The sequence below is a fragment of the Seriola dumerili genome, unplaced genomic scaffold, assembly GCF_002260705.1.
Source record: "Seriola dumerili isolate Sdu_G_001 unplaced genomic scaffold, Sdu_1.0 BDQW01000050.1, whole genome shotgun sequence".
In the NCBI taxonomy this organism is placed as follows: Eukaryota; Metazoa; Chordata; class Actinopteri; order Carangiformes; family Carangidae; genus Seriola; species Seriola dumerili.
In genome coordinates this window covers 3,913,333-3,935,118 of record NW_019174305.1, presented here as the reverse complement: position 1 = coordinate 3,935,118, position 21,786 = coordinate 3,913,333, and the positions used below count along the sequence as shown (strand labels likewise).

The window sequence follows — 21,786 nt, the reverse complement described above, 5'->3', positions numbered from 1 at the left end:
TAAAGAGACACTGTGTGCAGCTGTGCTCCACGAAATCAATACATTGATTCCCATTATCCATCGCATTCTCCCTGTATGTTAACAGTAAGGTCGATGCATCCATCTTATGTGTGGCTATGAGCAAAACAGCTAACTGAGTATTTTGTCTTCATTTCAAATTGGTGTGAAAGTAGAATTTTGTGTCTTAATACAACTATTTAATTTTGTTTAATTCTATTGAAGAGCTCTGAGCTCTGAGCCTGTGGGTTAATAAACAGTGAAAGTCAACAGCATAGCTGCTGTTTAGGTTTATGGGTAAATATAGGTCAGCTTCAGGCCTTGTGTATCTTGTTTGATGCTCCCCATGGTGACAAGTAGCAATAAGTTAGTAGCCCTCCCTGCTCCCTCTTTCCTCTCTACTGCAACATATGAAGAACAGCAACAAAGCAGATGAACAGTGCTAAAAGTATGATTTTGAGCTCACTCCATAATTCTATAGAATTATTACTAGCACTTTATAGTGGTTTTATATAAGTGATCCTATGGGACCAAGTCCCTGCTCCTACGGCCTCTCCTGATTTTGACCACCTGATCATTCTAATTAAAGCCCCAAGATTAATCCAATTAGTTAAAGAGGGACAGACTAAGACAGCAGGAAGAGAAGACTATAACACCTTCTCTCTGGGATCAAGGTCAAACACCCCATAAAATGACTCATTGTAATGTGTGCATTCAATATACAGTATCCTGATTCATTAACTGATGGCTCGCTGCATAAATAACATTAAACTATTGGGGGATTTTCTTATCAAACCGACAACATTTAGCTGATTTCTTTCTGTAGTGTGATATGAATGGATGTGAAGCATCCATAGCAACGGACTGTTATCCCACTTAAACCAGTAAGAGACAAATATTCAATAAAGCCGCTGCCTGACAATCACTGCTAACTTACATTCAGAAAAGTTGGAAGTGAAGAAAAAGTGCCTGTTAATCCCAGTGGGAAGATAAAAGGGTTAAACTGAAGCTAATATTAAACTACAGTTGTTGCTATGGCGACCCACAGCCATTGATAGAAAGCATTCAATTCCCTCTGCTGCTTCTTTCTTTCTTTGATCTAAATTTAAGTTATCAGAGAATCATATTTGAACCCTTCCACCGATGTATTCCTGCATACGTGTGCTGTGGGGAAATGCAGCTTTCAAAGAACTAAGCATTCCTAAATTGAAATGTATTACCCAGAAAATTGTCACCATTACATACTCAATGTTTACATTTACATAACATTTATAAGAAAGGTGTTAGTTACCGGGGAACAGATTATGCTTTCTTAAGTTGCACCTATGCAGGCTGTTCTCAGGTGGGAAGCACCAGAGCACATCCAAACAGTGTTTGCTGAGTCGGTTGCATAATTGAGTCTGCCGAGTGTGTGGGAGCTCCACTTCTGTGCTCCCGATTGACTGAAAGTGGGCCAGTGTCTGAGGCTCCACAGGCTGATTCGATGGCGCGTCTGGCTCCATTCGAAGTGAATTGGATTCTGTATCCAAATGCAAAGTAATACGGAGTTGAAGAGATGCCATTTAACGAAGTGAAGTTTCTTAACTTCTAAGGACAGATCAGATCTCAGTAATGTCATGGGATATGCCTCAAGCTATTGAATGCCAAATAAAGGCAATAGATAGTTAATATCTCATGCGAGCCACTTGAAAATGCATCCAATTATTTGTTTCCTGTCCTATCTTTTTTCTTTCTTTCTCTGTATTAGGACAAGAGTTAAAACCACAGAGCTTTAATGAAGACTTGACTGTTGCTATGGAGTGACAGAAACATATGTGTCAGGGTCAGGTGGCATTGTTAAGAGCGTGTGTCAGCGTCATGCATGTGATTCTTACTTCTTCTGACTCAAGGCAGCATGTTCTGGGGCAACAGTCTGTCTCCTTGATCAACACACAGGGCACAGATCCCCTCACATGTACATATTCGCAACCCCAACCATCTTCTTTGTCCGGCAAGCATGCAAAATATTTGAGTGTTTGTGTGTGTCTGCAGCAGCCCTTTCATCCTCATGACAGGTCACCTTCAAGGCAGCACCCACATAATGACTTTCAGCCAGTACTGAATAGCATCTTTGCCTGCTTCCAGTCAATATACACTGCATATCATTAAGCCTCTCCACCAGCCTGCTCTCCGTCACTGCCAAAGAAGCATCATTGTACTACATTGTGCTGCGCTGCGTGCGGCCTTGCGATATTATTACTTATTGATCGCTGTCGTGAAGAAAATGTGGTAACAGCAGGGAGACTAGTGGGCTGTAGTGGGTGACGTCAACCAGACTTGATCAACCTTGCTGTCTCACCTTTCACTGCGCGGTCATCAGGGTGTGAATTATTGATAGCAGAGTGTCTCTACAGTAGGGTAAGCCCAGGATAGGAAACTAGAGCGTATTTGTTTAAGTGGTATAGACTAGTTATTTTCTAATGTACACAAAAATGCGTCCATATGCTGTAGAGGTCAGAACAGAGAGCAGAGCATTACAACAAGAATTTCAGTATTTGATCAATAATTTATTTTAAGGAAAATTCCAAACACTTGCTGGTTGCAGCATCTGAAATGTGAGGATTTACAGCTTTTCTCATATTTGTATTAATGCAAAAAGAACACATTTTGGTTTTGTGCTGCTGGTCGGTGAAAGGAAGCAATGTGAAGACATTACCATGAGCTCAAGGAAGATGTGATGGCCATCTTTCAGTCCAATTGAGTAATTGGAAAAAACATTGTTAGTTATAGCTTTACATTGAATCTAACAGTTACAATTCTAGCTCTGTGCCAGACCTCTGAATCATCGCCAGTATTTCTGAGTTGCAAATATATTCTATACACATTTCTCCTCTCTAACACAAATACTGTTTGCATTCAATGATGAATTCATGAGTATTTTGATTGATCTGTTCCTCGGTCCACGTTAAACTATTCTGCATGCAACTTAACGCTTCCTGCACCTTTTCCACATGAATGTCTTCCATCCCTCCTTTTATTTGTAAGCTTTTAATGTAAAATTTCTGCAGGAACAGTTGAGTTTGTCTTATGCTAACTTAACATTGACTGATGAAGAGACAGCAGTGGAATGGAGAGACTGGAATTAATTGGCGAATCAAATTACTCTTACTCTTACAACTCTTAAATCACCAATTTGGTTCCATTTTTGTGAAAAACCCAAGTTAACTGTCCCTGCAACTCACCACTGCAGCCTCTGTGTCATTGAAAATGATGTCTGGACAGCTGGACAGGAAGTACAAACAACCCTTGCCCAAACAGAAAGCTTCTCATATGAACACAACGGGCTGACTGAAAAAAGTGAAAAAAAAGTTTGATTATGAGGCTATTGCAATGTACCATAAGGCAAAAAGCAGCCACCAAAGTATATTGCAGCTACCTAGAGTAAAGAGTTTTAAATTACAGGATCACCTGATGCTGCTCTGAGCGGTGTCATCATGGAAAGCCCCATCATGCAAAGTTACCACGGCTACGAGTCATCTATCAGTGCTTCAACACTGAACCAACAGATTTGTCACAGTGTTGCCAAGCAGGATGTCAGGCCCTTTCGTTACCACCACTCTAATGAGTGATGAGTCCGTAATGAGTTTCTGGTACCTGTCCCCAGGTAGAATAGCAGCCACAGCTACAGTTATTATCAGGGCTGCAGCAGTGGTAGCCTCCCTGTCATTGAGCCACACAGACTATTGGGTTTCACACACGCTACCTGTATCTGTGTAGCATCTGTCACATGTATAAATGCATATGCAAGGGACTTTGGAGATCACTAAGGATAGGAAATGTAACACCCTGTGAACTACACTGTAAAAGGCACCATTACACAAGCTTCTGTTGGAGCATATAGCACATAAAGCTATCTTGGCTGAGCTATGCTTTTAAGCATCTAAGCCTAAATGTTAATGTGGGTAATTAATCATCGCTATTATTGTGTGATTCATTTCACAGCTGCTGTTACATCAGACTGAAATGCTTTTTTGTCATGAGTCAGTGGGGTTGAATACATCATCCAGACACTGCTATGTAAACATCATTAAGATATTGTTTGTCACTGCCCTCCAGGCTTGTTGGCGGCATTGTAAATGACACTGTCAACGGACTCACAGAGAGCAAAATCAAATAAAGAACTTAAACGGGAAGAGAAACATTTTACACTGGTAACCTTAGTAAAAGACCAGCTGCTTGCTTTTATCTTTAGTTGATAATGGTTGCTTTTTTCAAGAAAACAAATACATTGTAAAGCGTAATAGTCCACCCGACGTGAAAATAATGCAATATATGTTTTCTTAACAGATTGTTTAGTAGCCATTACTGTACTTTAGGATCTAAAGCACAGTGTGGCTACATCTCCTCACAGTGGTTTCACTTTAAATGCAAGCTTGGAAGAAGTTGTTGTTTTGTTAAACCCTGCACTAGCCTGCACGCTCACATATTCTCATGATTGCCAAAGGGTTAAAGATTTGATATGCGAGGCCATAGAGGCCACAGATCCACACTGTGTTTGTGTGTGTGTGTGTGTGTGTGTGCCTTTGTTTTTGCTAAAGTCTCAGAGGATGAGTGTTAAGCCGGGCTTTACTTAGCAACAAGTACAAGGAGTGGCTTTGTGGGCTACCTGTGCTGCACTGATAGTAGGGTGTTGTGACTGGATGCTACAGACTCATCCATGTTTCCATGGTGCTAAAAGTATTGCATAATACTGGGTATATATGGAGACATGGGTTAACAGTAACTGCAAGTCAATGTTTGTTTCAGCATACCTAGGAGACACAGGCAGGGTTTTGCTGCTTAAAACAATAGAGTGTGACAAGAAGTTTAGATCACCAAGGAAATAGATATGCTGTATGTAATTTAGTATTCCTTTTACCCTTTAGACAAGGTTTTTGTCCCAATTCCGTACGATATGATACATTTTAACTGTGTTTTTACTTTACAAGAACAGCTTTTACAGTTGTTCCGTGGAACCAGGAAATCATTTGCCTACCAAATACTGAGCAAATATTTGAATACTTTTCTCCCACCTATAAAATCCTGTTTGCACGGTAAACCACTTAGCTGATGGTCGAGGAGCAACAGAAGTGTGTGGATAATACACACATGCACAGAAAACATGTGCACGCGCCTAGCTCACCTCTCACTCGCCGTCGTCAGCCAAATGAAATGGCGAGAGATTAGCTTAATGTTCCACAGAGATGTTCATTGGGGTATGACAGGTATTAGCCGCACACAAGCCTGTGTATTGTGATGAGGGACTGGAGCTGTTGTGTGTCTGTGTGTGTGTGTGTGTGTGTAGTGTGTGTTGTTGTTATTAGTGGGATAAAGACCTCTACACTTCGGGGCAGAGGAATACAAGCTTTTCACCCTATTTGTTCATAATAAGAAATCCTTGACCTTTGGCAAAATGGCTCCTGTGAGGCTGTTAAAACTGCTTTTGCCCAGATAACACAAGCATAAAGCTGTGTGCACAAACAGGAGTTTGAAAGAGGCAGCTGTCAGATTGATGTTAACAGGAGCCAGTTTCAAGCCGTTTACATGAAGGGGGTCACATCTCAGGCTCCGAGGACATGAGCATACTCCAGGATTTGTGTTGCTGAGGTAATTGGAGACTTGAGACCAGCCGTCAGGCTCGAGGCTGCTGCGGTCTGTCTAATAACTTAAAAGTACAAAATGGGATTTAAAACTACGTACTGAATCTTAACAACTAGAACTGCTATGTGGAAAAATTGCTTTCCCACCCATGAGAAAAAACTTTTTTTGCTTAAATTTTTAGAAAGTACATACAAAGCTGAAGTGATACTTTGCTGTCACATACTCTGTGTCACGTGCTCAGACATACTATAGACCTCAGGCTAAACACTGTATGGGGTGGTGCTGGCGTGTTGCTACATGGTACCAGTGTGGAGATAAAATATGAGCCAGAAAGTTGAGTTTGAAGGCCTCTCAGCTTCTATTCCTCTAGGGTACGACTTAACAACTGTGAAAAGTTTTCATACAGCAAAAATGTACTGCTGCACCTACTACGTGCTACAAGATGACATGATCTCCCGCAGTTAATGTCAGAGTAGAGAACAATTAAATCATTATTTTTATTACTTCAGACATGACAGTACACAGATCACTGGCATATTGTCTTTTTAAAGGTCCCATATTTTACACTTTTCCAGTGTTTTATTTGAAGTGTTTTGTTGAAGTTATATTTTTGGTTTTAAGTACCAAAAAAAAACATCTCAGTGTAGTTTTACATCTCCTCCTGCTCCTCTTAGCCTCTCCTCTGATTGGCTGACTGTTTTCTGAGTGATCTAATAAAAATAAAGCAGATTTCAGGTAAACACGCGGAGAAACAAATTCCCAAATCCAGCCAGGTTGAATGGTGGGTGCAGGTGGGCTGGAGGGATGGTTGAGGGTAGTGATAGTATAGTTGTGACATCATAAAGTTCCGGAAGTCCTAATGGCTTTTTTTAAGGCTCAGTTTCTGAATAAGGCCGAGTACATTTCTCTGTGGACTGATCGCTTTGATACTTTTACAGTATTAATATAGAACCTAGACCTGCTTTATAATCTAAAAAGACAAGGAAATCTCACTTTATACAACATGGGACCTTTAAAGTTGTTGAGGCAAACGTGTCAGTGTCATCTGAACAGGTAGTGGACAACTGGTTTATCACAGCTTTGTTTTTTTTGCTGAAAAAACAAACAAAGTTGAGAGCCAACCAAAACAGTAAAGTTGAGAGCTGTAATTGTCAGCACATTAACTCAGTGAAGGGATGTTCACTTTTTTCATCAGTGAAATGCTAAAAGTCTGGTAACCATTTGCACATAACATAGAAAGTAAACAAAACACTCACCAGCTGCAGTTTTTGCACATTCGGTGTTAGAGTGCTCATCACTGAACAAAAGAATTTTAAATGTTGTTTGCTATTGAAGTGAACGAACAGGATCGATATGAGCAATAATTTTGCAGTTTAATAAATCAAATGTGCTCACAGATATTAGAAGAGTGATCAATAATAGCAGGGTGGGTGGGTGTGTGTGTGGGTGTGATTTATACCATCATATCTTCACGACTTAACAGTGGAAGGAAAAATAATAAGCAGATTAGATGCTTCAAATTGTTTGATTAAAAGATCTATCAGAATGATACAAATACATTTAGATGGTAGTTTTGCTCTGTAAACTCTTGTACCCCTTTGTTTGAATGGACTTAAAAAAAACACACACAAGTGGAGCTGCAAAAAGCAAGAATCTCAGACTATAAATATCATTTTGTTGTGTCTGAGTAAACAAAAGGCATCTGTTGTGTCCGAGCTGATAGCCGCAGAGTGAAAGAGTGCGCTGATCGAGACCTTTAGATACGAGGGGTTGCTAAGGAACATGAATTCACACATTGCCCGTTTTCCCTCTACAGCAGCTGCGTCTCTTTGGAGCCCCGGTAATGCATTCAGCTCAATCTGCCTGGGACCATGTGCGCCACATTCAACAACCGCTCTCCTGTGGCTCTGCCTAAGACAAAAGGCCTCAACGATGCTCTTAGGTTGTGGCCAGATTGAACGGTAGACACACGTACTGGGTGAAAAACTGGAAGGGCCATTACTAGATAAACACAGACGAGAGGGAAAAGAGGGAGACAAAGAAAGAGAGGGAGGACAAAAGCATGTTGTTTTCTAGGACTAGCTGCATGTTCTTATCAGGACTCCACAGGACATCTGCTGCTGTCACAGTGTTAGCTTTCATCTGTTTGTTCCATGAATCAGGAGGCTCTGTTAAAATCAGACACTTCTCTGTGATTATAACAGCAGCTATAGGGTCCAAAGCACCATAAACTGAATATTAACCATAATTTCACTTTGACATTTTCAATTATAGCCTTTTATTTTCGTGAGCAGGCAACTGCCACAGGGTGGAATGAAACTTCAGCACGCTCATAAACACTGTAACACTGTGAGAAGCAGAAGTATATCTCATATTTCATCGCCTTGATTGATGGTCTGCTTTTTCTTATTCCCACAGATAGGTGGCCAAACATTTGGTGTTGAAATGCTTCCACTTTGCAGTATAACTGACTGGAGTTTGATTGGAAGGAAAAATAAAATCAAATAACTGATACATCAAGGGGAAACAACAAGGTTTTGCTTATGTTTATGCTGATGTATCACTCCGTCAGATTTGAGGAGATGGGATTTCTGTTTAGCCAGAAAATAATACAGGGTGAAAATCAGTCAAACGAGACGGACACACCAATTCCTCCAGTGACAGTAGCCTGAGTACTCCATAATGCATCACAGCTGCAGGACATCTAGTACTTTGACTCAGGAATGGGACTCTGTCTCTCAGCCTGCAATCACTATTGCTGTTGCTAGCATTATTGCTTTCTGGGCCGACAAGTAAAAACCCTGATGGATATAAAATATCCAGGTGAGCAGTCTGAGGAGAATTTGGATCACTGACTGATGTAAAAATAATGCCAGACAAGTTGAGAGAAAGTGGGCACAACAAAATGATAAATTAAACCACTTCACCACAAAATGCTGGAATGTGCAAACACAAATACTGCAACTTCTGGGAATCATTTACCATCCTAGAATGATAATGTATAACGTGTTGGAGGAGTATCAGATTGTCTCTGTCAAAGCCAAAAAATTCAACACAGTTCAACTTCAGAATACTAATTTAGCCATTTTAATCTGGCAGTTAGCAGCTCTGTGAAATTGCCCCAGCACATGTTGTTTCTAGTAGCTGCTCGAGTGCTGTGGTCGTACCCCCTTCAGCCACTCTCAGTCAGACTCCATTCAAACACTCTTACTGCCCATGCATGTAATTATCAAGTCACTCAAGTCCTCCTCTGCATGTCTTCCTGCTCTTGGCAAGGAGCCATAGAGCTGCTGGGTTTTTAGGATGAAGCACATGACAGAGTGTAATATTTGGGTTGGCTGGTATTTACTGGGCTCATAAATAAACAAAAATAATTTCTTAATTGCAATTTTTACTTAGCCAAATGATGATTAATGTTAGTAATAAGTATGTGGTATGTAATATGTTGAAACTGCATAATTATGGGGCGGCTTTGGCTCAAAGGTTGAGTAGGTCGCTAATTGAAAGGTCAGCGGTTTGATTCTCGGCTCCTTAGGCGAGATATTAAACCCGGTGGATCATCGATATGTGAATTAGTGTGTATGGTAGAAAAAGTGCTATATTTGTACGAAAAAGCACAGTGTGGATGGATGAATGTGGCTTCTGTTCTGAAACGCCAATAAGACGCTATATAAGTGCAGTCCATTGCCATTCAGTATAGCCAGTCAGCACATGGCTTCTGCTGAGGACTTGTGGCGACAGATGCCCATCCAAATGGCTCACAGTACACAAGGACTCATGGCCTGGCTCTCTAAAGGGCTGTTTGTCTGGGAACACAAACATTGCAGTTGGTTAGTAACTGAAGAGCACAATTTCAGTCTTGTATTGCAATGCAGTCTTGACCTGAATGGAGATTTGATTTACACCCTGCAGGGCCCAGTGTGATTATCGCTGATTAGCTTATTACTCCATTGCTCACAAATAATCAACAAAGACCAAAACACAAGAACTCAGAAATCTTAGATTGTGCAGTAATGTCTGATATTATTTTCTGCGATGCAAAGCTTTTCATCAAATTTGAAACATCAGATAGTAATCACAGTGACTAACCCCAACCTCCTGCTCCTCATTAGGACTTTTTTTTTGTTTTGTTTTTACTGAGAAACTCATCTTTCTTTCTGCTTTTTTCTTCTTTTGTCCTCAGACTCCCTTGGTGGCCCGTTCCCCTCCACGTCGCACAGATGCCATCACAAACCCAAGAGGTGCCTGCCTATCCAGTGTGGCAGTGTCAGTGGGCCCCTTCATATCAGCCCACTCCTCTTCCATCCAAATGCCAAGGGTTCCCAAATTGTCATGGACCTGGCCCAGAAGACAGTCAAGAGGCAGGCCAGTTTCTGCAACGCAATCACCTTCAGCAACAGGCCCATAGCGCTGTATGAGCAAGTCCGCCTCAAGGTATTTTATTATGTCAGAGTGAAACACTTGAGCTCCGAAAGGTCTGAGAGCTTTTAAACTGTCAAAACTATCAGACTGTTTTTATCTTAGGTTGACACTTTGTAGAGTCAAATAGGAGGTAGCAGTTGAGAGTTGGGGGTGATTTAGAGCCTCTTTGTCAAATAACAGTCAGCACTATTTTGCTAATTTCTAGGAAATAATAAATGATACATTTTTTTCCCAAAATAATACAAGTAAACCCACCTTGGCTCTCCTCTCCCCAGATTACTAAAAAGCAGTGCTGCTGGAGCGGGGCTCTGCGTCTGGGCTTCACCTCCAAAGACCCGTCCAGGATAAACCCAGACAACCTGCCCAAGTACGCCTGCCCTGACCTTGTGTCCCAGAGTGGCTTCTGGGCCAAGGCCCTGCCTGAGGAATTTGCCAATGAAGGCAACGTTATCGCCTTTTGGGTTGACAAGAAGGGCAGAGTCTTCTACCGCATAAATGAGTCCAGCCCCATGCTGTTCTTCAGCGGAGTCCGCACAGCTGAGCCCCTCTGGGCCCTGATTGATGTTTATGGTCTGACGCGCGGAGTGCAGCTGCTAGGTAAGATGGCTGAAGAAGAATAAGGTGCAGGGCTAAATTACAAACCAGGGACTGGACCCACACACCTTTTGGGGCCCCAAAGCCCCCATGTTTACTGCTTGGCAATTAGCTAATTTGATTAACTGATTAATATAAAGTGGAATGGAAAAGAGTTTAAAGGAATGGTATATGATAGGGTATATATGAGAATATAAAGTGGTTTCTTGGCGGGGTACAGTTACTTCCTGTCTCCTCTGATTGCCTGGCAACCTTATGGTGACTCACTGCTCCCAGCCATGAAATAATCTATCATATAACAGTTCGTATACAGTATATAAAACCATACATATAAAAGGTTTTACCCTTTGGATTTCGTTTGGATCAAATAAAGAAGATATAATATAATATGTTAATTAATTAACTGGGTAATTAGTGGGTGCTGCTAGTAGGTTAATTTAGCCCTGATAAGGTGTTTTTGTGAAGGACGGGTTGCAAGTGTCCTGTATGACCTTATGTTTTACAGAGAACCACAAACTATGAAAAATCTTGTCTTAAATGAAACCATGTCAGATTTATATATTTTGGCACAATCTTTTATCAGAGCGTCCACGATTGTGATCATTTTTCCTTCTTGTCACTTATGTGGTCACAGTTTATTTTTTTTCACGGCTTAAAGTGTTAAGGTTATTTTTTAGACGACCTCACATTTTAGTGCTTTCACTTTCCACAACGACAAAGCAGGTTTTCTTGTGTCTGTATGTTTACTGTAAACAGGTCTTCTACCTTCCTGTCCCTGTGTACAGTAAAGCCTTCCATGAAGTAAGAGAATAACAATGAACAAAGGCTATCTATATCTGACCAAGATTTGGCCCCGGTGTTTACACAAAAGCAGCGCGGGGGGGGCACTGTTACTAATCCACTGTTGTGCATTATCAATATGTGCTTGGTAGCTTAGCATACATACCACAAAGATATAGCTCAGGATAGTATGGCCAAGGCTTTCGTGTGAGAGAATGTATACACATACTTCTTTTCCCTGGAGATTCAATGCTGTCATCCCCTCTGCTGTTATAAAAATAGACCAGGGGTCACATGTCCCACTGATAGCACATTCAATTGTAATTGTGCACTGTGTTGATTGACACAGTATCTCCAGGCTGGTGTGGATGAAGATTTAGTATCTTGAGTTCGAGGGAATCCATATTCCCTCATTGTTTTCCCCTTTCCCGTGTTTGCCTTTCCCTTGATGGCAAGTGGTGTGGCATTAACGGTTCATAACTCAAAATCTTTTTTATCATATTCAACATACTAAATTACTGTTTACAGAGGGGAAATGACAGTGGTCTTATCAGAAAAAGGGACATCCAGAAAATGGTTCAATTATCAAATAGCAGGGAACCGAGGTTTTGTCTGATTCTGAAAAATATGACCCCTCTGAAACATTGCTTATAGCATCATGTAAATCAAAAACCAAGATTCTCCTTTGCCCTACTTAAATTATTCCGACTGTCTTTTTTACAGTCAGACCATATGCAGGGCTGCCTACAGAGCAGGGGCTTCTGTACTTCAGGGGGTGCTGACTGACTGACATTTGCCCTCACAAACAGGGGCCTGTTCAGAGGGGTGGAACGCCACCGAAGGTCGAGATAGAAATACATCATCTAAACCAGACACGGTCCTTTGTGAAGCTCAATGGCCAATTGTGTCGGCTCTGTGCATCACATTTCTGCGCACAATGCTCCATGAACCTTTCTCTCCTCTCAGATAAGCCCTTGGGCTTTCACATCTGAGGCCTTTCCCTCGCTTTCACTCCTTATTTTATCTGGCATTTGAGGAGCTGCTGTTTTTTTCAGGCTTGGATTCTCAATTAAACCCTTGGTAGCTTGGGAAACAACAGATAAAGCAATATAAGTGGTAAAAAAGAACTGCATTTTCTATATTTCTTTTCATTCTGTCTAAACCTTTCAATATGTAGCCATCTGAGAACAAATTTTGTGTTAGCTGTTGCTGAAAAAAGGTTTCGTTACAATTGTAGACATTTTATCATAAATCCCTTTTTACTTTAATTTAGATCCTGTATCACATCCTCACTCAATATCTCCATTTCTCCCCAGTCGACACCTCTGTTCTCTGCTGCTTTGAAATTCCAAATTTCCCCTCCAGGATCAATAACATTTACAGTATATTCTCTCCATTTCAGCGATTTTCAGCAGCAAGTGAGATTATTCATTGTGCCTCTTTGGAAATACTATAATCCTCACTACATAAAGATTGAATTAAAATTCTATGGTGGATTAAGTTTTTCGCTCAAAGACATTTTGTACAGCTTGTGTATGCAGCTCTTTCGTAATGTAAATTAGCAGGGGGCCTCCGGTAGTGTCTCCATTCAGCAGGGATAGTGCTACATACAAACACTCACTCACACACACACAACCATGCCTGTGCTTTCAAAAGCAGTTCCCACCGCCAAATCAAATCAGCCCTTCTACCTGTTTTCATATCACGCTTCTCCTTCTGGCTGTTGCATTATGTTGCTCACTTTGTCGACCATTTTATTTAATGGCTCCCTGCACGCACTGTCAGTGTATACTTTCAGTAGTTTTGTTTTTTTTCATGAACACTTAGGTGGTTGCTTTGCTTTATCATGACTAATGGTTAGATGTGGAATTCAGGTCCCGTCACAAGAGCTTGCAGGTTGTTATTCTGCCGCTCAGTGTTTCCGCCTCCTGCTCTGACAATCTTCAGAAAATTAATTTTATGCTCTTTTGTCCTTTAACAAAGACACAATTAATATGGAGCTTGCTACAATTCATACAAAAAATGTAGATTCTGAAAGAGCGATTAAAGAATTACTTGACTGGAATGACTAAAAACAGAAACCATGACTTGACTGTAAGTATATGGTACACCTTTAAAGGTCTCATATATATAAAGGTAGATGTCCATATCTTTTTTGATTATAAAGCAGGTCTATGTTCTATATTAATACTGTGAAAGTATCAAAGCGCTCAGTCCACAGAGAAATGCACACAGCCTGTATTCTGAGCCTTAAAACCAGCTGTCAGGACTTCTGTAACTTTGTGATGTCACAACAAAGCAGTCAACGCTCTCAGCCATGCCCCAAGGACCACCCACCTGGACCCACCATCCAACCTTGCAGGATTTGGTTTCTCTTAGTGTTTACCTAAAATTTGTTATATTTTTATTTGATCACTCAGAAAACAGAGCCTCTCTTCTGATTGGCTGACTTTTCAGAGGAGAGGAGAGGCTGTGACTGCTTTGTTGTGATATCACAAAGTTACAGAAGTCCTGATGGCTGGTTTTAAGGCCAAGTTTCTGAATACTTTCACAGTATTAATATAGAACCTAGACCTGCTTTATAATTTGAAAAGACATGGACATCTTCCTTTATACAATATGGGACCTATGAAAGTGTACCATATACTTACAGTCAAAGCATTGCTTCTGTTTTCACTAGAGTTTCAGGGAGAAACCTGAGAGAGGAAATGTAAAACTATACAATGAGATGATTTTTGGTTCTTAAAACCACAAATGTATCTTCTTATGGATCAAGACTTCAAATAAAACACAGGAGAAGTGTAAAATATGGGACTTTTAAAACACCCGAAACCTGCATTAATTGATTATTGGTCTGTTACAGGCAATGGAAACATGTTGTAAAAACAGCACTGAAATATTATCATTTAAACTGATATGACTATTAGCAAAAGAGTTGCCTTCGTTGAGTCCACCCGAAGTTCATATCAACTCTCTCTTTAGCAATTTTTTGGTACCCATCAACTTCCTAAAAAAATATCTGACTCTTTAGCTGCTAAGTGCTTCACTATGTTCACTACAGTTGCTCATTTTGACTAGCTGCCATTTAATGCCGGACAGGTAACGCACAGTGGGTTTATCGGCACGTGTTCCAGTAATAACAGCTGCCTGCTACAGCTGGAAATTAGGTTGATGAGAGATGAGGTTCTGAGTGGGAAAACCAAAACAATGAACTGAAAGACACTAAAACTCTCCTTATAGAGAGAGGGTGCGGGTTAGAGGAAGATAATTGTCTGTGGGTTTGTTACTATGAGCTTAATTAATAATAATTAAGATTAAAACAGCAGCTTTTAATCAGTGAAATGTAATCACAGCGGATCAAAGAAGACCCTTTCATTCACATTGTAGCAACTTTGCACATGTTCAGAGCGACTTCTTGCACGTGCCTTTGTGTCTTGAGATATATCATCTGTTCACTATCCTGAGGCTGTTCTGAGGTCAGCGCAGGAGTAGAAAGCAAAGGATGACTCCGGGCGACATTTTGAACGCCTTTGATGTAGAAAGATTGAAATAGAAGCTGTATCGTGATAATCCGCCCCACAGGAATCACCACCAGGATACATCATACATGACAGGAACAAGGGGGGGGCTGATTTAGCAGTTTCACACCTCTGCAAGCACGATGACAGGAATTTCTGTTTTCCTGGCCCAACCTGCTAATGAACCTGAGACAGAAGAAATGATGACTTATTCTGAATCTTATACCACGAACAAAAACATGCACTCATTCAGAATCGTCTAGCATGCATACAGATGATGGAGGTGATATGCTCACCTACACAAAGATACATATGTCAGATAGATTGTGCGATAAGAGTGGTTTCTTCCTGCTTTGCTGTGATAAAGTTTGTCCTCTTAGCAACATATATAATATATTATTGTAGGCTTCTGCTACGGGGAAAACGTGCGGGATATCTGTCACATCTCTGCTTAGGTGCCTGAGGTAGCAGGTGATTATCTGCGTCTGGCCTTGAACTGGACAAATACAATATTACAGTGAGGGAGGGGGGGGGGTTTGGCAGGATAATCTTTGGGGCGGACTGAAGCTGTCCCCACAGGCTTGAAATCCAAAAAGCCACAAAGGTTGTTTAATATATATCCATGTCCCGGGTCCTAAGGTCAGCTGTCACTCTCATATGTACTCACACACACACACATACACACACACACACACACACACACACACATACAGCAGGACTTTACTTGACATCAGGAAGGAGGCTGAGTAACTGAGTAATTCCAGCTGTTGTGAGGTCTGCAGGACTCAGATTGTATGAGTCAGTCACAGTGGAGCTTTAATCAAAAGGGGCCCTCTGTGGGACTTCCCTGAAGGAAAAGAGAATAAAGTCTGATTGCAGAGCCTTGAGGCCGCTAACACCTCTCAACCAGCCCTCAACGAGTTGGCCAATCTATCTGTCAACCCGAAGACGCAAATCAGCTACACGGTGTCCTGGAAGAGAGGCTAATCTGTGTAGTCCATCAGGAAAACTGCATTTACGTCCTGTGGTGGAAACACTAAAAGAGCCTCTGACATCTGCAGTGTTATGAGAGATTGTCCGCAGGTGATGGATTGAATTACACGGTAGAGAATGAGGTCCCATTGTCCCATCAGAATGCAGTAACATTTGCTGTCACTCTAGATGAGTGGCAGAGCAGCCGTAGGAATGAATGAAAATTTTGAAAATGGCCATTTTTGTCAAGTCACCCGGAAAATAGGATGCTAAAAAAGCTCCTCTTTCTGCTATGCTATTCTTCTGTATATATGGCACCACAATCATCTCCTCTCTTTTATGTAAGCATGCATTGTTTATTTTGCAGGACGAATCACCAGTGATTGCAGAAATGTGCTTTTGGGTAAACATGACAGATGTGGGCTAGGTGAAAGGAAAACTAATCCTGGAAACCAAAGTGCTTCAGTGAGACTAAAACAATGTGTGAAGGTTTGATGGATGAAGGTACGGCAGGCCTGGCTGTCTGTATTTTTTTTTTTTTTTTTTTGTCTTTCACAAGCCGTGTCAGAAGAGCCATCTTATTTCTGACAGCGGATCATCTCGGGAGGCAGGGTCGCCCTGTTTTGAACCTTTCACAACATGTCAGTGTTGACGAGGCTAAAACAAAGGATGCCATCTCTAATGGAAATAGCATCCCCGGTGTGTTCTCATGACGCTTTCCAGCTGGTTTGTTCGAATCCAGGTGGGAGAGTGGCTTCTACCCTTACATGTGCCCAGAGGTTTCCCTTCACTGACTTTACAGGTATGGGAAAATGGTGATAAAGAACAATTCTTCTAGGTGTCAAAATAAAACGCAGGCCTCGTCTGGGAGCATTTAGCGCCACATATGTCGAAGCCTGATGGCAACAAATCTAAGTCTCTTTCACTTTAACAACACTAATACAAAGGACAGGAAAAGGTGGGGAATTTCAAAATAACTAGTAAGATTATAATATTTCAAATTTAATGAATGGAAAGGGGTGAATGTCTGATGAGGAGTGGGTTGAGGAAAGAGTGGTGCATGTGAGAGATAATAAAGAGAAGTGGGTTAGCTCAGCCTTCATCAGTGGTGTAATTTAGTTTGCTTTTCCCTTCCCATGTCAGTTGAAAATGTTGTCTTTTGCCCGTGGCAAGTGGGAGACTAATTAACATGAAAAATGTATTGCATATCTAATGACAACAAGTTGAACTTACCAAGGGATCACATAAAACGCAGACTTAATTGTATAAGTCCAAAAGTGTTCAGAGAAACAAACACTTATTAAATGTTTTTAAACGTTTTTCTTTCTTTTTTTTTTCCTCGGGTGTGATACAAAGAAGAATTTAAAAGCTAAGTAACTTTTGAAATGCTTTTGGTGACTATACTTTCTCTCTGTCTGTACTATGCCCTGACTCCAGGGCTAACATGAAGTCATCTGCACTGACCAAAGTATATCACATTTATTGTGTTATCCAGCAAAGAGAGAAATAGAGACAGACAAGGGGTTCCCATGCTTCTGGGAGAAATGATAATTTGATTATTGCGAGCACTTGTCTGGCACTGGTGTTTGACTTGGCGGGACTCGGCCTCCCAGTTAATAGCAGCAATTACGAATCCCGATGCTTCACACAGACCCTCCAACAAAAATACAAAAAGCAGAAAAAACGGTGTAAATCTGACCTTTTTGTGCTAGTTCGGGAACTGAAGTGGGTTTGCTTTTGTAAAAACCTCTAGACATCAAGTGCAGCAAACTTAACAGTGATGTGTTTCTTGGCACGAGTTTGGTTGATGGTTGTTAGTCAGAGAGCTCAAAAGGCGAAGAAGAAAAAACTGAATTTGTATGATTTGGCATTTAGAATCAGTTTCAAATTACTGTGCCTTTGCCGGATACTCCAGTACACTCATTTCCTCTTCAAAGAGACAGATTAGTCGATATTAGTAAAATAATTCTGTTTTGAACTTTATCAGCAGAGAGTAATTGAACTGATAAATTTGAATGGGGGTAAACTGGAGGTAACTTGTCAAGATCTATGTGGAGTCTCTTGTTTTTGCTCTCATCGCTCAGAAGAAGCGACTTTAGGCGTTCAAAGCTCGACGTTCAGTGAAGATCCTGGGAAACACTCGGCCGTGGAGTGCCGCTCGCCCTCTGAAGCAGCGCCAGGGGAATCAACACCACATTTACTGTCCCGTGCTTAAACGCATTTAGACCGAGACAGCATGATAACAGGAGTCACAGGGTTTACGAATGTTCCTTTATGGCTCAGTTCAAGCAAGTGGATTTCCAAAATTAGGCAGCCATGTTTGTCATGTGCTGTGATTATGCTCATATATAACAGATAATTCCTTTGGACATATTTCTGTAGTTTTGCCCATCGTTTCCTATTGGTGATATTAACATTGTACTCATCAAGTGCTGAGATCTGGGAATGATCAACGATGAGTGAGACTGATCAAAAGGAGCCAGCTGTAAACAAAGCGGAGGTTAGCCAAACGCATTTGGAAAAGAAGACAAGTTAGATGGTAAAACTGAAACTGTCTGTTGTAAACAGCCCAGGCCAAGTTCCTGGCTCAACTCTGATTTCCTGATGATGACTTTTTTGGTTTCATTCACTTTTGGTTTTACCTCCAAATAAAGATGATTAGATTAGAGCAGCAACAATTAGGCGACTGACAGACAATAACTATTTAGATAATGGATTATTCATTTCAGTCATCTTTCAAGCTAAACTGCCAAACATCGTCTGGTTCCAGCTTCTGAAATGTGACAGTTTGCTGTTTTTCTTTGTCACTTGTGTTAGTAAATTGAATACTTTTTAGACTCTTTTTAGACATTTTGTTAACATTTAATTATCGATTCATTGAGAGAATAATCGGCAGATTAATCAATAATGAACATAATCTTTGGTGTCAGCCCACATTTAGATAATGTGTCTAAACTCTTGGCTTGTTTACAAGCTGTCTGATTGGATTTCATTGAGCCTTTGTTACCAAATCTCAGCAATTACTTTGGTGAAAGCAATGTTATTGAAGCTGATAGAAATGATTGCCAGATACATGAAAATTGACACTGACATGTTATTATCTCGTAAAATGGTTTACATGTAAGCCACCATTTGCCTATTTACACATCCAGCACACATGTAGCAGTATTAGCATTTACATGGGTCTTTTGCCATCCAGCAAATGTCCAATATTTACTCTCTCTTCTTTTAGCTCTGGTTTGGTCTCCACCAACTCCACAGGGGAAATACTGTATGTGGCTCTTTATCTGCTGAATACTCCTCTGTGTTTATGAACTAGTGACTGACTGTCTGCTGGCTGATGCTGAGCAGGTAATGTTCTGGTGAAAACTGACAAACCTCCTGCTTCCTGCTGTACACATATTACACAAAGTGATTGGACCCATTGTTAATATGAAAATCTGAAGTAGTACAGCTTTAAGCTTTGTACCAGTTTTCTATAAATATGAATGATTGCACAGGGATTGATGTGCATGTGGTGCGGGTGTCAGTCTTCTCCCAGTAATAAATTAGCCTATTATCACCCTTCCTCCATGCTTGAGCACAAGAATAAAACAGGCGGCTTTAATATAAGAACCTTATGATAGAGGTTATTAACGCTGAGGTGCTGGCATGCTGATTGGCAGAGAAGGGGCGGCACATGTTGAATTATGCCGATGACCTAAGGGACGGGGCTTTTGTGACTTACTGGGTGTTTTGCCTGGCTCTTTGTTATGGCCATGTGTCGCCCTGGGAGCCTGCTGCTCTTTCCAAAAGCCCCGGGTTCAAAGCTGCCCAGCCCGATCAGGGACTAGGGATTGGGCATGTGCCAGGGAATAAAGAACATCCCAAACATCTAGTACAAAGACCCTCTGACTCCATCTCTCTCTTCTACAATCCCTCTCTCACTCGCTCTCGTTTTATATCTCAGTCTCTCAATCACTTGGCCAGTCAGTCTTCGTGTCTTAATCCCCCACGTCAGTCATTGAGATACACGCTGCCTCTTCCTCCCTCAACGAACCTGCGTTGTCTCCCTGCCTCTGTGCTTTATCTCTTCATAGCAAAATCTCCCTGGATATCCATCTCTACCTTCTTCCTTCATAGCTGATCCGTACTGACCAGTTCCCTTTACATCTAATGTGCATCTACTCCTTATGTCCTCTCGTCTCCTCTCCTCTTTTCTGCTCTCCTCTCCTCTCTTCTCCTCTCCTTTTCAAATCACCATAAGAGCTCTCTTTACATTTTCCCCTCCTAGCTCCAGCTCTCTCTTCACCTTTGCTGACATCAGATGAAACACTCCAGAGAGTATGGATAAAGATAAGCCCTGTGAGATAGAATGTGTGCGTGAGAGAGAGTAATCACGCCACAACCCTCCACCCCCCCCTTCTCCAACACTGGCTCAAACCCCTGGCACGTTCCATCTGCTCAGGCTAGCAAAGCCACTAAGCCAGCCTCTCCCTCTATCCACCCCACCCCCCCCCATGCGCCGCATTAGCTAACCTGCTTTGTGGCTGTTCCCTAATCAAAAACATTTACAGCGTGAGCCAAAGCCTACGTGGGCCAAAATAGACACGGTGCCATTCTCCCTCCCATTACCTGCCACTCTTGTCCACCTATTTACGCTGGATTAGCCCAACAGGTGCTTAATTATTCTAATCGAAAAATGCTTAAAGGAGGAACTGAGAAAACAACGCTGGCCAAATGGGTTTGAGTCTTTTTAAAAAGTCCAATGAAAGACCTGACCCATAACTTTCACACTCCCCCTCCCCCGCATGAATTAATTAATGGCTCAGCCCAACAGGTGCTACATTTGGTTTGAAATTCAATCAAAATAAGGAATCAGGTGATGAATGCCCCTCCTCAGCCCCTCCAGGCTCACAGTGTCAGCAGCTGCATCTTCCATGGCCCCATTACAAGAGAAGCAAACACACACACAGAAACACACACACACATACACACACACTGTTTGATGCTGCTGTCAAAGTGCAAAATTCTGGCCCTGGCCAATGGGAGAGAGCATCTGTGAGTGGCGGATTTGAAAGGGACCAATAGGACAAAGGGACTGTATCAACTAAAAACGCAGGTGCACCACGATTAGCGGGCAGCAGCTGGTGAGGTCACAAACGGGCACACGCAGACACACACATACACACTGAGTGCACAAACACACACAAGGCAAGCTTTTTTTTTTTCAAATGCACAGTAAATGTTCTGCACTCCTTTCATTCCTCTTTCTGTCCTCCAAGCGAACAACAAGCATTAGGAGCACATACAGTACAGCAACGGCTCCGTCTCACCAGCCTTTGATGAATAAAGAAGCGAAAAGAAGAATACATGGCGCACAAGCCAATATAGGTTTGAAATGACTCCTCTTTGAAAAGTGAGAGAGGCAGAGGAAGAGGGAGAGGATATAAAAAGGAACATAAACCCTCAGAGAAGCTTTTTTGAAAATAGCTGATAAAAGACTATATTTTTTAGAGGAATCAATTTACCGTGTGTATGAGTTTGTGTTCACACATTTTGCGTTTGAGTTAGAGTCAGAGTGACAGAGAGAGAAAGAGAGAGAAAGAGAGAGCGAGAGCAAGATGATTCGCGGCTTTTTGGAAGCCTCCGCCGACTCCTTTCAACATAAATCCAGCATTGTCACAGGCAGCCATCCTTTCCTTCCCGGCTTTACCTCTCCTCTCTGTTCTCGCTCCATCCGCTGTTATCCCCCCCAGACATGTCATCATCCTCCAGTCCTCCCTGCATGTCCCGGAGGTCTTGCAACAAAGTCGGTCCCAACGTAATCCAATTTTGGATGGAGTGATGGGCAGCAGAGAAATGGCCGGCTCTGGAAGACACACACACACACGCACACACGCAA

General features: G+C 41.7%; 1 protein-coding gene across 1 annotated transcript in view; it reads left to right on the top strand.

Annotated features, from left to right (window-relative positions):
- The window catches only part of LOC111217982 (E3 ubiquitin-protein ligase NEURL1-like), a 59,841-nt gene that overhangs the window by 19,657 nt on the left and 18,398 nt on the right, over positions 1-21,786 (top strand). The window contains exons 2-3 of the mRNA XM_022740057.1: positions 9,800-10,050; positions 10,314-10,635. Coding sequence (XP_022595778.1) covers positions 9,800-10,050; positions 10,314-10,635 — 573 coding nt within the window. The remainder of the gene's footprint in view (positions 1-9,799; positions 10,051-10,313; positions 10,636-21,786) is intronic.